Source organism: Camelus bactrianus, chromosome 5 (genome assembly GCF_048773025.1).
Source record: "Camelus bactrianus isolate YW-2024 breed Bactrian camel chromosome 5, ASM4877302v1, whole genome shotgun sequence".
NCBI lineage: Eukaryota > Metazoa > Chordata > Mammalia > Artiodactyla > Camelidae > Camelus > Camelus bactrianus.
This window is the reverse complement of record NC_133543.1, coordinates 37,857,324-37,873,064: the sequence shown is the minus strand read 5'-3', so window position 1 is coordinate 37,873,064 and position 15,741 is coordinate 37,857,324. Positions and strand designations below refer to the sequence as shown.

Sequence of the window (15,741 nt, the reverse complement as noted above, 5' to 3'; positions counted from 1 at the left end):
CAGAAACTCTATAAACTTGGATGGGAAGAAGCATTGAAGAAAGGCTATGATCTCCCAGTTGATGCAATTTCTGTACAGGCGGCCAAAGCTTCAAGAGACATTGCTAGTGATGTAAGTATAGTTTGACTTCTTTAAGGATATACTGTTACCCTGAATCAGGTACCTCAGTGCTGGTAACAATTTTTGCAGAAAGGCCATATCTTTCAACACGTAATGCTATGCCCTTCATCTTCTTCTACCCTCTTCACTCACTCTAAATTCACCCTTCTTTCTTGCTGATCAAATACCAAAAGAAGGGCTTCCTGAACAGAGACTGAGCCAGGGAAGCTACAAGATGCATTACACTAAGATGTTATGTTTCTAGACATTACAAAAGAACCAGAGATTTCTGTTTTCCTCTGCTTTCCTACAAATAATTTTCCTGTTTTCTACTTGTCTATTTTAGGCAAATTCAAAGTGCCAGATAATAAATAACCTCAACAACCTGTTGTTAATGGGCTTTTCTTTGCTCATATTTAAAATCAGCTGCAAATTCTTTTTATTCAGCCCATCCTTGTAGTTACATAATTATAATAAATTAGCTTAGGGTACAGAAAATACAGAAAGTTGTAGGAATTTAGACTTAAGATCCAGAGAACGTAACTTTCCCCTGGATATCTGGTCCAGAGTTCATAAAATAAGGATATTTGCTCTCCAAGGCAAGTTCTGTGTATGATTGGATAGGATAGTAAATTTGGTGAATTAACTGGATATAGTTTCTACTGATTAATTAAATTTTTACAAATATCTGACTTAGATATTCTTCAAATACAAAAACATATCATTTTGTTAACCCCAAAAATTAAACACAAAAAATTCAGGTTATAGGGAATAAATTGCCAGAATTTTATAGGGAAGTACACCCTCTTAATCAGAATCTTTAAAAGAAAACCAAACAAGGATTTGGTTTGGAGAGAAAGTGTTTCTAAAGGCAGAATTTGGCAATAAATTCTAAGAATATAAGGGAAGAATCTCTCTAGTTCTAGTTAAATCTGTGGTACTCCAGAAGTGTTGGAAAATTAATTAGATGATGTGTTTTTACCCACTCTCCAGCTTGCAGGTCAATACCTCATTAAAATGAATTGATATGTTGATGAATCTAAAGCAATAGTGATTCTTGAATGGTCCCCAGAAAGTAAACTCGTTTTCATTTAATGTTATGTGTTCATGTTATTTAATGTTATGTGTTTCCCATGAGGTAAAGATAGTTTCGGAACTGAAGAAATTGTGTCAGTACTTTCCTAACAACACCACATAATTTCTTTTCATGTGAATCTGTTAGAACCTCTTGAAATCTTACCCTAAAATTAAATTCAAATGAATTTCCCACCATTTTAGATTGTATCTCCTCTCAGTTCAAATGGTTCTTGCATCTATACAATTTAAGGAAATTAGAGCAATTTTTTATGAGTACTTAATAAGTTACAAGTGTAGAATTTAGAATTAGAAGATAGCATCAAAGTTATTTAATCCAATCTCCCACTCAACGTCCTACCTTCTCTCCATTCCAACAGGTAGTCATCCAGTCTCTGGAATACTTACAAATAAAAGAATGTTTGTGTTCTTCAGGGCAGGTCATTCCCTTGCTGGACCATCTTTACTCGACATGATCTATTTCCTTATTTCCAATTTAAACATGTTACTGATCAGCTCTGGGCTTTAGAACACCACAAAGTAGTGTTTTTCCTCTTTCACCTGACATCCCTTCAAACATTTCAAGTTTTTTAACTTATTCTCCTTTGGTTTCAGCTTTACAAGTCCTTCAGTCTTCTGATTGTTTGACTTGTGATTTATGTTTTCAAAACCCCTCTCAAAATAGGGTGCCTCAGAACTCAGTGTTATTTTCTTGTTTCATGTCAGGCCTAGTAAAGGAGTTTCTGATTTGCCTTTTTCTGTGCCCCTACGGAATCTCATAAAACTCTGCTTTTTATAAGCAGTTTTTTTCAGATTGCCCACTTGGAGCTTACAGTCAATGTAAACTCCTGAGTGTTTCTAATACATAGCATGAAGCTGGCTGTCAAGAGAGAGTAGAACCTACTTCTGTGAAGTGTAATGTGCATTCAGCATCTTGCATCATGTAAATGCTATCATCTCCATCAGTATTATCATTCTTGTTATTGCCATCCAATAGTAATGCAGTTTTCCCCAGTTGAATCTAAATACTGAATTTCACTATTACTTTCTTACATTTATGTAGTTCTTTTTGACCCATCTTGGCAGTATGTAGAGATCTTGTGGAATTTTCTTTCTAATCTAACATATTGAGCTATTTTTATCCACATGTGCATGAAAATATGGATCCTGAACAGAACAACTTTATGTGACATAACTATATGGCAAACCACTGAAAAAAAAAAAAAAAAAACTTAGTGCTTAATAAATTACTCTACACCATTAGGCCTGTTCATCAAGTCCTGAATTTTCCCAAATTTTTTTTTTGCTATTCAGCCATACTTTTCCACCATTCCCAGAAGGATATCACAAGAGCTTTATCAAATACTACCCTGGAATCAGCATACACAGTGTCTAGCACATCTCAACATATATTTCTGCCTCTCACTGGATTTAATTTCTCATCATAACCTGTCCCGATACTCAGTGACATTATGTTTCTTTGGAAGTCTCCACTTAAGTTTTTACATTTCTCACTAAGTTAGTGTAGACATCTTTATTCTCATTTCAGTTTTGGAAAAGAAACATGCAAACAAAGCAAACAGTTTAACTTGACCTGTGTTTGTGTTAGTAAGAGAATTGTTTCCTCTGATTTCAGTTTAAATATAAACAAGGCTACCGCAAGCAACTTGGCCACCATATTGGATTCCGGAGTCTGCAAGATGATCCAAAGCTTGTGTTGTCCATGAATGTAGCCAAAATGCAGAGTGAAAGAGAATACAAGAAGGACTTTGAGCAGTGGAAAACCAAGTATACTAGCCCAGTGGACATGTTGGGAGTGGTGCTGGCCAAAAAATGTCAGGACTTGGTCAGTGACATAGACTATAAGAACTACCTGCACCAGTGGACATGTCTGCCAGACCAGAATGATGTTATTCAAGCTAAAAAGGCTTATGAACTACAGAGTGAGGTCAGTTTCTACTAAATCTCATAGTTTATGTATTACTTCATATCTCATATAAGTAGCCATTGAGTTGTAAAGAGACAGAGACTAAAAAGGTAAATTATTTTTGAATAGCAAAACTGTACTGTTTGCAATGCATAGAATCACTTGAGTCAAGGCTTGAGATGAGGATGGGATTTTGATGGCTTTTTTTGTATTTTCACAGAATTTGTATAAGTCTGACCTTGAGTGGCTGAGAGGCATAGGATGGAGTCCCCTGGGTTCTTTGGAGGCAGAAAAGAATAAACGGGCTTCAGAAATCATCAGTGAGAAGAAATATCGCCAGCCTCCAGACAGATACAAGTTCACCAGCATTCCTGATGCCATGGACATAGTTCTGGCAAAGACAAATGCCAAAAATAGGAGTGATGTGAGTAACTCTTTGGAAAAAAATAATAAATTATAGTGCCTGATACCCGGTAGGTACTCAGTAGTGTTTGCTTAGTAAATTAGCAGACTGGCACAGCATCACATCACACAGCACAGCACAGCACAGCACAGCACAATGTTTTATATTTGGTTCCTTCATTTGAATTATCAATTACCCTATACTGGATCATGTACAGACAGGTTAGTATCAATTTTTGTCACCCAAAGTTTGCTTGCTTATTTATTTATCTAAAGTGTAAACAGAAAACTATTGAACGTATATTTTTCTTTGAAACTTGAGTGCATTAAAAACCCAGATTTTGTTGGGGTAGAGTGTGTAAGAGGGAGACATTCTGAGTATCTTTCATAGGCACAGTGGAAATGTTATAATACTGAGTATATTTTCTGCCAAGTGATTATAATGCATTTTACTTAGCTGAATTATTTCCTTCTCCAGCATTGACACCAATGTCTGGCATGTAATAGGTGTTCAGTAAATTTTTGTTGAATAAAATACATAAAAGATATGTAGAGTAATTCTGTGCCGAGAAGTGAAATAGTACTCATCATTGCTCAGTTAAAAGCATAACCTTGAAAATTGTAGAGGGTTGAATTATGTGCACTGAGATTCTGGAGATGGTAAGAAAATTTAAATAGATGTATAATAATAATAACTCTTGGGACTTAGAAGGATCTAAATATATGTAACATGCTATATATTTTGTGTAGCCATGTATTTAAATGCTATATATTTTACATATATATTAGTTTTTATATAATATGCATAACCCATAATCAGCATATAATAAGCACTTGATAAATTGTAGCTCCTCTTTTCCCAATCAACCCCTCATAGACTTCTTACAAAGATCCAAAATTTATAGTAAATGCTGACCTGGCAGCTTTATTATGAATATTTGTATTTCCATTTCTTCTTTGTTTTTATGATAGCAATTTGAATCCAACAGGCTGACTAATAGAGCAACAAATTTATGCAAAATATTTCCCCATTTGAAATCAAAGCGTCTTACCTTTCCGTGAAACAGGGCTGTTTACAAAGCTCTGAACTAATATGGTGGCCAAGAGAAAAACCCTGGATCATGAAACTTAACATCAGTGTTTCAGGACAGACCTCCCCAGAAGTGTGTCTTGGTTACAGGATACTGATTTCCTCAGGCTTCAGGAGAGGGCCACCTGAGTCCTTGAACCTGCTGTCTCTCCTTCTGAGTGGACCAATACATGTAAACAGTATAAACAAATAGTAGAATTTCCTCTGTTTTCCATGAGGTGAAAGTGACACATGCCATTAAAGAAGTGGTCCTACTGAATGGGTCTCAACCAGGGACAATTTTTTCCCAGAAGAGACATTGGCAACACTCAGAGACCTTGTCAGTTGTCATAACTTGAGGGTGGCATGCTACTGAAATCTACTGGATGGAAGTCAGGGATGCTGCTAAACATCCCAGAATGTATAGGACAGCTCCCCCACAGCAAAGAATCGTCATGTTGTTGGCTATACAACGCCAATAGTGTTGAGGTTGAGAAACTCAAACTTTTCTTAATCAGAAATGTTAGTATAAAACCAAGATAAATGTCCATGGAATTTCACAAGCCTTGCTTTGTTGTAGCCCTGAAGGTCTTAATCGCCTTCTCTGGATTATAAGGACTATCGTAAACATGTTCAGGAAGGAGAAAAGTGCCAGCTCCACACATCCCACACTGCACACTTCAAAGGGAAGCTGACGGGTCCAAGAAACCAATGAGACTTTAAATTTTTTTGTATTGAAATAACTTCAGGCATACAGAAAAGTTGAGACATACAAATAATTTATATATGTGTGTATATACATTTATATATCTTCACTTTTTAGATTCCCCAATTGTTAGCATTTTGTCACATTGCCTTTTTTTCTCTCTCTCCCCCACTTCTTTCTCTTTCCCACGTGTGTGTGCATGTGTAAGTTGCTTCCTGATGCCACTCCACCCCTAAATACTTCAGTGTATATTTCCCCCAAACAAGAACATTCTATTGCATAACCACAGTGCAGTGATCAAAATCAGCAAAGTAGTGTTGAAACAATACTAGTCTACAGAATTTATTCAGTTTTACCACAAGGGTCCTTTATACCAAGTAAAAAATATTTTCTGATCCAAGAACAGACCAAGACCACACGTTGAATTTACTTGTTATGTCTTTAGTTTCCTTTAATCTGAACTGATTCCTCACTTTTGTCTTCCAAGTCCTTTGCATTTGTGAAGAACACATGCCAATTGTTTTGTATAACCTCCCTAAAATCGGGTTTGTCTAATGTTTCCTCATGAGTAGATTCAGGTTTCATATTTTTAGCAGGATAGCACATGTTGCATCCTCCTCCATACATTGTATCAGGAGGCATATGACAGCAATTTGCCCCATTACTGATAATTTTAACTTTGACCACTTGGTTAAAATGATGTCACCAGGTTTCTCCACTGTCTAGTTACTATTTTATCCTTTGTAATTGATGAGTATCTTGTGGGGGAATTCTCTGACAATGTAAACATACTGTTTTTCATCAAACTCTAACCTCCTAGTTTTAGTAAGTCAATGAGATTTTTATCTGAATCCTCTTCTGTTAAGGAAAGACAGGATGACTCTGGAACATACAAGAGATTTTTGATAAATCTCATGCAAAATCCTTTGGTGGAATTCTAATCCTTCCCAAATAATTATGTGATGTAACTATGTAATAAATCAGATAGGAAATGAGACCCCCTAATTCCTAGACACACCCCGAATATGTCATCTTTTCAGAAGTTATAAGGACTGTCTCCCAATTAAACACCGAGGGAAACTTTTAATCCCACAGATGGAGAACTCCTGCCCTATTTGATGATATTGGCAGAGGCTTTAATAACTTGTGTTGATTTCTGACAGGCAGGATTATCTGTAACTTTGAAAAAGTGATCCATAATTTATATTTTGGAAGACAATTATGTCTCAGATAAGTCAAGAAATACTGTCTTTTCTGCTTGGAAAGGCTGTTATCTGCTTATACTATTAATTATGCTGCTTAAATTAGATTGACCTAAATTAAGTAATACTGTTTGGAGTTAACGATGCCATTTGCTAATCTAACAACACAACTGGAAAATTCTTATTTCTCATTTTAGAGACTTTATAGAGAAGCTTGGGACAAGGACAAGACTCAAATCCACATCATGCCTGATACACCTGACATTATTCAGGCTAAAGCAAACTTAATTAATACAAGTGATGTAAGTTTCCAAATTCAGCATGTGTTTTTACAAAACTCATTTTAATTGCTTCTAAGGCAGCGAATTTATTTGGAAGTTGTTTTAAATGCTTGAATCATTTTAATTAATAAACTACATGTGACTTAGAGTCCTCGTTTAGTGGGTTTTAGATTGAATGTCAAAATAATTGGCACTCTGTATCTCAGACAGAGTTGGGGGCGGTGCTCTCTGTTCCTTGTAGCCCATTACTACGCGTATCACCACAATGTAGTGGTCTGTATAGTTCTTCCCTGTGAGGATAGGAATTCCTTGTGGGCAGAGACAATTTGTATTGGATCTGTAGTGGTTAGCTAACATAGTGCCTGACACACATGAAATTCAATATAATTTTGAATGAATAAGCATAAGAAACCCATGCAGGAGAATTTCATTTTTATTCTTTATTGTCATCATAGCATAATCTCCTGAAATTTATAGATGTAAAAACCAAATATTTTAAAGACAAATTCTAAACTCTAATACAAAGACTTTAGCATTAGGTAATGTACCGGAGTGATGACACAAAGGACTAAAATATAAAAAAGTCTACAATCAAAAAACACTGTACACAATCTGGTTTCTGGATAAAGTGCATTAAATTATATTCTCAATTATTTAATTACATAACAAATCTGAAGATGCAAATTATATCGCTTAAGCTTTTCAAGTTCAATATTTAAACTTTCCTCAAAAAATGTTACATTTAAAAAACTATGAAGGACTTTGTTTCTTACTTACAAATGTGGACCCTACTTTAGACAGCCCTATATTGTGAGATAGACTCTATTTCACAACATATTAGCTACATGGAAGAGGTAAACTGTTAAGTGTGATTTTTCCCCACTAGAGGTGTTAGACTGAAAGGCATTGCTCTTTTCTAACAAAAACTTCCAATGGAACACTCAAAGTTAATTGGAAAACAGCACCTAAGTGATATTTCATTTCTCTGTCAATTTGCTTCTGACTCATTCTCATAAATACTTGGGAAGAGCTGATATTGAATTTTGTTGATCTAGTAATTAAAGGGCTTTAAAGTTTAAAACAGGATCATCAGCAATCAATGGGCATAATTTCCAATTACACTTGAGTATTCTAGAGCACGGATACTAGTCTCATGAATTCTTAAAATATTTAGCACATTGGATTCATTAGGCTGCAGACGTTTATGGAAAATAGTTTTCTTCAAAGTGATATTCACCTCTTAACAGAAACTCTACCGAATGGGTTATGAAGAGCTGAAGAAAAAAGGCTATGATCTTCCCGTTGATGCCATACCAATCAAAGCAGCAAAAGCATCTCGAGAAATCGCCAGTGAAGTAAGACTTTATCCCTTGTTTATATTGATTAGATTGCAATTTTCACTTCAAAGCGGTCTCAGTTTAATTTTAAATTGAACGGAGTCTGCCAAGTAACAAATTAAAACAGAGTAAAATGATCCCAGAGATGTTGTCTAGGATGAGGATGAGCTCAAGGCTGCATTTATTATGTATGGAATTTTTAGCTGGATTTAGCCTTTAATCTTTCATATCAAAGAAGCCTTAAATCTGTGGCTCTCTAAGCTTAGTGAAATATTTGGAATTAATGTGCTTTGTAATTTGCCACAAAGATGGTAACATAAGTTAATTTTGAAAGAAATGAGACATTTCTTTTTCCTTTAGTACAAGTACAAGGAAGGTTTTCGCAAGCAGCTTGGCCACCACATTGGAGCCCGGAACATCGAAGATGATCCCAAGATGATGTGGTCCATGCACGTGGCCAAGATCCAGAGTGACAGGGAGTACAAGAAGGACTTTGAGAAGTGGAAGACCAAGTTCAGCAGCCCAGTGGACATGCTGGGAGTGGTGCTGGCCAAGAAGTGCCAGACCTTGGTCAGTGACGTGGACTACAAGAATTACCTGCATCAGTGGACGTGCCTCCCTGACCAGAGTGACGTCATCCATGCTAAGCAGGCCTATGACCTCCAGAGCGATGTGAGTCTAAGATTTTCCTTTGGTCAACAAAGCACAACATCTGCTTTCCTAAGTATCAAAGTTCCTCCAAAGTGAGGCGAGTTGAGTTCATACAACTGAGTTCTTTTTCCCTGGACTAATGGCCGTGCTCTTTCTGGTCACCAGAAATCTGGGAGCATCATTATTCCACAAAGAGAGAACCAGTAAAGCACCCATTGCTTTGGTGGAAGCCTCTAGATTATTGATCTGGAAGAGTTGGGTCGTTCTCTATGTTTTGCTGTTTAAAATGTTTTTCAAAATATGTCTCTAATTTGCATATTTTGTTGATTTACATGACATACCAAAATTTTTAAATTTCCCAAGAATTCAAGCATTGAAATATATACTAATATAAAATGTGTATTCTTTAGGGGGATATTGTTATGCTTGTGTTTAGTAGTTAATCACTTACAATTTCAGAATTTGTACAAGTCAGACCTTCAGTGGCTAAGAGGCATTGGCTGGTTACCTACTGGCTCTCTTGAGGATGAGAAGAACAAGAGAGCTTCCCAGATTCTGAGTGACCACATTTACCGTCAGCACCCAGATAAATTCAAGTTTTCCAGTCTCATGGACTCCATCCCAATGGTTTTGGCAAAAAACAATGCTATTACCATGAACCATGTAAGTTCTTTCTTTACTTGAGGAGGGTATTAATTTTTGTATGGCTGTGTGTAAACACTGAGATCTGTTTCTATAAAAGAAAAATCACATTCAATTCTTTGGCTTGGTATTAAGTGGGTTTTAGTAAGTGGTGTGCTTCTTATTGACATGAGACATCTATACCTGAAGGTGTCACAGGTACCAACTCACAGAGCAGACTCTTTACTCTCATTAAGAGCCAGATTTATTACTGGCCTGTACTAGTCACATCTTTTTTTGTTTGTTTCAGCATCTCTATACAGAAGCTTGGGATAAAGATAAAACCACTGTCCACATTATGCCAGACACCCCTGAAGTTTTACTAGCTAAACAAAACAAAATAAATTACAGTGAGGTAAGCAATATATTCATGGTGCATAATATGTTTTTCTTACACTGCACTTTATAAATCAAACTTACAACGATTTATGTCTATTTCAGAAACTATATAAACTTGGCCTAGAAGAAGCCAAGAAGAAGGGCTATGATATGCGGCTAGATGCCATTCCCATCAGGGCGGCCAAGGCCTCCAGAGACATTGCAAGTGAAGTAAGTGCACCTGAAGTGTTCTTTGCCTCAGCTTTGGCTCAAAGATTCCTTTCCTTCTCAAGGTTATGTACTTGAGCAAGTAAACTATGAGATTAAGGTTCTAGCTGACAGTTTTTTCTAAGTAAATAGTTTTAAAAAGTGATAATGAAACTCTCAACATAAAGGCTAACTTCTAGCTATGACGGAGTCCATAGCAATGTGTATTTCAAAATATTGTCCATTTACTGCTAAACAAAAGCATTGGATACTTGACTGTAGCTCAGACAGCTCTTGACTTTACCACATGATGTATTCTTATGTATAACTAAACTCATGGTAGGATTCTTTCCAAACCCGTTCCCTGTGAACCAATGAACTTACAAGGGCTGAAGCAATGGGAAACATTATTCAAAGTCCAACCATCCACGTGCACCGTGTTTATCTCTGCATCCTGTGATTGGTTACAGACGTTTACTTTCCCTACAAGATGGATTTGCTCACATTTCTAGGAACTTTTATCCTTCTATTTCTTTTGTCCATGAAATCAGAAGTATATTTTCCCTTTATTTCCAAAATATGGAAAGTAACCATCATCCTTTAAAAATAAATGTTTAACAATTGCAGAAAAGTTAAAAGTATAAATATATATCAGTATAATGAAATACCAGTTGCCATTAAAATTCACATTTGTAGGGAATACTCGACACAGAAAAATGCTTATGTAATAACTGAAAAAAGCAGGCACAAACCCATACACAGTATGACTCCTAATTTTATTCTCTATTACACACACAAACACACACACACGTGCAAACAAAGCTGTTTCATCAGAAGTTATCAATGAATGGAAGAATAATGTTTTAATTTTTTTGTATACATATATAAGCTTTATTTTCTAAATGATTTGTAAGATATAGATGCACATATTATCTATATATTTGGAGGAATCATTATATTTTTAATGAATAGGAAAATCTGGGTCTAGTAATCACTTTATACTAAAGTTAGAATAGGGGATTATGAGTGTTTTTCTTCTTCTAGTTCAAATACAAAGAAGGCTATCGTAAGCAGCTTGGCCATCACATTGGTGCCCGAGCAATACAAGATGACCCAAAGATGATGTGGTCCATGCATGTAGCCAAGATCCAGAGTGACAGGGAGTACAAGAAGGACTTTGAGAAGTGGAAGACCAAGTTCAGCAGCCCAGTGGACATGCTGGGAGTGGTGCTGGCCAAGAAGTGCCAGACCTTGGTCAGTGATATAGACTACAGGAACTACCTTCATCAGTGGACGTGCCTGCCTGACCAGAGTGACGTCATCCATGCTCGTCAGGCCTATGACCTCCAGAGCGACGTGAGTACTGAGGCCCATAATGATGTGTGGAGGTGGGAAATCAGTGAATTAACACCCCTTGGATAGATGGCACCAAGCTCCCCAGTCCCTGCAAGTGGGGATAGCATTTCTTCTTTCCCTGTCAATGTTAAACGTCTAAACCTCCAGGCCAAATAGGAATGTTGTCTGATACCCTGCCTGTCCACCAAACTATATTTTCAAGAGTGCTCTTACTTTATTTCATATCCTTTAGATGAAAATATTTTCCCAAAGCAGAGATTAATAACAAATATTTATTGACTATTTGTGTCAACAGAATACGTACAAGTCAGACCTCCAGTGGTTGAGAGGCATTGGCTGGGTTCCCATCGGCTCTTTGGATGTGGAAAAATGCAAAAGAGCAACTGAAATTTTGAGTGATAAAATCTATCGCCAGCCTCCAGACAAATTCAAATTTACCAGTGTGACAGATTCTCTGGAACAAGTGTTGGCCAAGAACAATGCCATCAACATGAACAAGGTGAGGCTTCAAAATTCAGAGAAGCAAGGTAGGCTTCCTAAAGCTGAACCAAAGAAAAAGAAGCATGATCAAGAAAAGAAAGAAATAGAGCATTGAGCAACAAAAGATATCTGTCTGTCTGCTGTCTGTCTGTCTTTATCTACCTATCTATCTGTCTATATCTTTTCATATCTGTCTATCTAATATATATGTCATTTATATTTTAATATTTACTTCAGTAATTGTTTCATGGCTTTGATAAAATGGCACATTTTTGTAGAAAATTATCTTTGCATAAAAGATTCTAAATTTCCCTTTGTTAACATAAATTTAGATTATCAGAAAGCACTCAGACATATCTGTTCTACTATGAACTGACTACTTGATGATATGTATAAAATACATAATGTGTGTGAAATGCATAACTTTTTGTTATCTTTGTTTATAAAGTTCTCGAGCCCCTGAAATTTCTATTAATTATACACTGAATTTTTTTTTCTGATGACTTCTTATATTTTCCTTCATAGCGTTTATACACAGAAGCCTGGGACAAAGACAAGACCCAGATCCACATCATGCCAGACACACCAGAAATTATGTTGGCAAGAATGAACAAAATCAACTACAGTGAGGTGGGAGCACATGCTAGTTCTATGATATTTGCATGGTGTTTTTTAATTTCACTTAATCTGTTCCATGGTGTTGTAATACTAAATGACAACTTTATAAAGACTCTCTTTTCTTACTCCACATGCATACCAACTCTTGAATTTCTCAATCACCATCCTAAGCATCAGTCTTCAAGTAACACAAATTATCATTTAGGAAGTGCAAATTATAAGAACTAGTGATTTGTGTGGTAATCAGAAGATTAATTAGATCTTCCTCTTTTATTATTTTAAGTTGGAAATTAGCAATAGACCAAAATACATTTCTCTCCTCCTTATGCTACATAGCTGTGCCAAATAGACTTTCCACATATGATTTATTTTTCCTAAATTGTAGTTTAGAGTCAAAATTTAAGATTTTTAATGCATAAAATTTAAGTCAAGGACAAAAATCAAGTACAATCCAATAACATTGAGAGAAAGAGAGACAGAGACAGAAGGTCTGTCAGTGTGTTAATTAACAAGCCCATTTCCTGTACACTTTCTGTGAGCACAGAGCCATGGTCTCCCATATCAGAACCATAGATATTTAGGCTGATGGGTCAGCCTCTCCTCCTGGGCAGGAGTCCCCACCCAACAAGTCACCATCCTGCCTTTGCTTAAGTGTTCTCAGTGACAAGGAGCTTATCTCATAACACATTTATTCTGGAAAGTTCCATTAGAAGATTTCTCTCTGCAGACCCAGGTAGTCCACTGAGACCCTGCAGAACCAATCTGTGCCAACTCCACAGAGATGAGGAGCCGCTGTGGTGCCTCCCCTGCCACCTCACCCAGGTTCTTTTTCTAATACAAAAGTACCAAGTCCCTGGGTTTTCCTTATATGACATCCCCCTAGAATGTGACTCTCAGAACCAAATGAAATCCGGCGATTGAGGAATGACTAGTGTGGAGTACAGTTGACGTTGCCTTTCCTCTTCTGGGCATTTGGCCTCCATTTCTGCACTCCGTGCCTTAGGGATCCGTGACAACTATGTCACTGCTGGTGCATGTTGGATTTGGGATCAACTGAAACCTTAAGACCATTTACATGGTCTTAAACCAGATTTCTCTATCATGTGTTTATACATTTGGCAACTTAAATCTCAGTTCAAAGACTGACATTTATCTCTGCAATTTCTTCTTAGAATGAGCCTATTGGTTTAAGACTGCAGAGATTTGTGCTACCAGAGAGGAAAGTATTGTTTCTTTGATGGCATAAATCAACAGCGTATTACTCTTCTGCAGAATGTAACTTAGAGAATTTAAATAGATTAGCTGCCACCTTAAGTCATTTCATTTTTGGGGGGTGAAAACCATAATTTTAATGCATGTATAACTAGCTCTTAATTGTCACCAAAAATAAAAAACATCAAGTCCCACCCTTAAATCAAAAAGAAGTGAATTTTCAGCTAAACCTGTCCTATAGTGTAACGGGAAAGCATGAGCTGCGTGAACAGGAATTTTAGGAGACAAAGAGGCCCTGTAACTAGCCACTCAGTTTCTGGGATTCTCGACTCTTGTCTTTGTGGCAAAAGCTCAGAGATGCTGTGCATTGCTGTTGGTTTGAATAGGCCCTGAAAGAAGGCCCTGAACTGAGTGCCTAACCTGCCTGGTCTGCTTTCTCTGTCTTTGTTTCCTTAGTTTAATTCTGTTGTGTTTCTCATTTAGGACAGGAAGATAAAATGCAAATCTGATTGTGTCATTCTTCCTCGAAGATTGTTGTTGGTTTCCCATTTCCTATAGAATTAACACAAACTCAGCACCAAGCCTTCACAGCCCAACTCCAGTTTCTTCTCAATCCTCTCCTGCCACATTCCCCAGCACTGCCCCACTTCCTTGGACACCCCTACCTTGTACTTTGATTCATGCAAGTCCCTCTGCTCTTGACTGCCATCTCAGTCTATTCAAACCATATTTATCACTCAAGGACCAATGCAAAGGTCACTCCCTCTGCAGGAACCATCCTGATTTTCAATTCAGAATAAATTGCTCCTTCCTGGCGCTCATTCTTAATAATATGGTTAAATCTCCTTTCATGGTTTGACTTTTCGGCAGCTTGTTTTACAAATTATCATTCTTTCCATTAGTTCTCCCAGAAACTTTGAAGATGGGAGAGGTCTCATATTTATCTTTGATCACAAGTAGCAAGCACAGTCATGATGCGAAATAAATGGATTGAATGACTTTCTCTTCTATGCACATTTTGCCATCATAGGCCCATAAGTTACAGCTTAAATTTTTTTTTTTTGGTGGGGGGAGGTAATTAGGTTTATTTATGTATTTTTAATAATAATAATAATTTATAATATTATATAATATTAATTTTTTTAGTGGAGGTACTGGAAATTGGACCCAGAAGCTTGTACATGCTAAGCATGCACTCTACCACTGAGATATACCCTCCCCCTCAGCTTAATTTTGCCAGTCCTTTTCAAAACTGATTGTTAGAACTAAAAGTTCTAAAACAATGTATAATATCTATATGTAGTTCATTTAAAATAAGTTTTAAAATAAAAAACAAAGGTGTCATGTTCCATGTAGGTACCATTTTTAAGTCTCAACTTCAGCAAAAAATGCAGAAAGCTTAGAACTCTCAAAAGTTTATTTCAGGCACCCACCTGTGTAGAACTTAGTGAATTGTTTGAGTCTTCTGTCAGTTTTTGGATATGAATGTCAACATGTAACTGATTTTTTTTTTTTTTGGCCCAAATTTAGACTCTGTACAAACTCGCCAACGAAGAAGCAAAGAAGAAAGGCTACGACTTACGCAGCGACGCCATCCCAATCGTGGCGGCCAAGGCCTCCAGGGACATCGTCAGTGACGTGAGTTACCAGTTTACTCTGAAGATGTGGTCACTCTGAAATGACATTTTCACTGAACCAGATCTTTTAAGAGAACTTTCCTAGCCCTTTGGAAATATATCCCTACGTATTTGTGTGGGATTTTTCGAAAACTTAGTTTTAAGGGAGATGAAAAATTTGATGTTCATAAAAAATTGCTATAATCTTAAAGGCACAGTGTCTTCAGTGAAAGCTGATCCATCAGGAACAGAGAAAGCCCCACTCATGTGGCAGTTTTTACAGTGCAGCTACCATCTTGGGGATGCTTATGTAAGTCTTGTCACAGTGCTTGTAGAAAGTGTGACTCATCAACTTAGATTCTCCCAGTGAGAATCAGGCCTGGCTTTATATGGCATTTTAATACACAATATTCCAAAAATGCATATGGCACTGGCCATTACAATTCATCCTTGTAAGATTATGAAAAGAAGTCCACTGATCAGTACCAGCCGAGCCCAAGCTTAT

General features: G+C 36.8%; 1 protein-coding gene across 34 annotated transcripts in view; it reads left to right on the top strand.

Annotated features, from left to right (window-relative positions):
- NEB (nebulin) overlaps positions 1-15,741 on the top strand; it is a 215,969-nt gene that overhangs the window by 68,331 nt on the left and 131,897 nt on the right. For all 34 annotated transcript variants that reach the window (XM_074363636.1, XM_074363662.1, XM_074363660.1 and 31 more), the window contains exons 52-64: positions 4-111; positions 2,810-3,121; positions 3,321-3,524; positions 6,677-6,781; positions 8,008-8,115; positions 8,458-8,769; positions 9,208-9,411; positions 9,680-9,784; positions 9,871-9,978; positions 10,999-11,310; positions 11,606-11,809; positions 12,316-12,420; positions 15,151-15,258. In XM_074363636.1, coding sequence (XP_074219737.1) covers positions 4-111; positions 2,810-3,121; positions 3,321-3,524; positions 6,677-6,781; positions 8,008-8,115; positions 8,458-8,769; positions 9,208-9,411; positions 9,680-9,784; positions 9,871-9,978; positions 10,999-11,310; positions 11,606-11,809; positions 12,316-12,420; positions 15,151-15,258 — 2,295 coding nt within the window. The remainder of the gene's footprint in view (positions 1-3; positions 112-2,809; positions 3,122-3,320; positions 3,525-6,676; positions 6,782-8,007; positions 8,116-8,457; positions 8,770-9,207; positions 9,412-9,679; positions 9,785-9,870; positions 9,979-10,998; positions 11,311-11,605; positions 11,810-12,315; positions 12,421-15,150; positions 15,259-15,741) is intronic.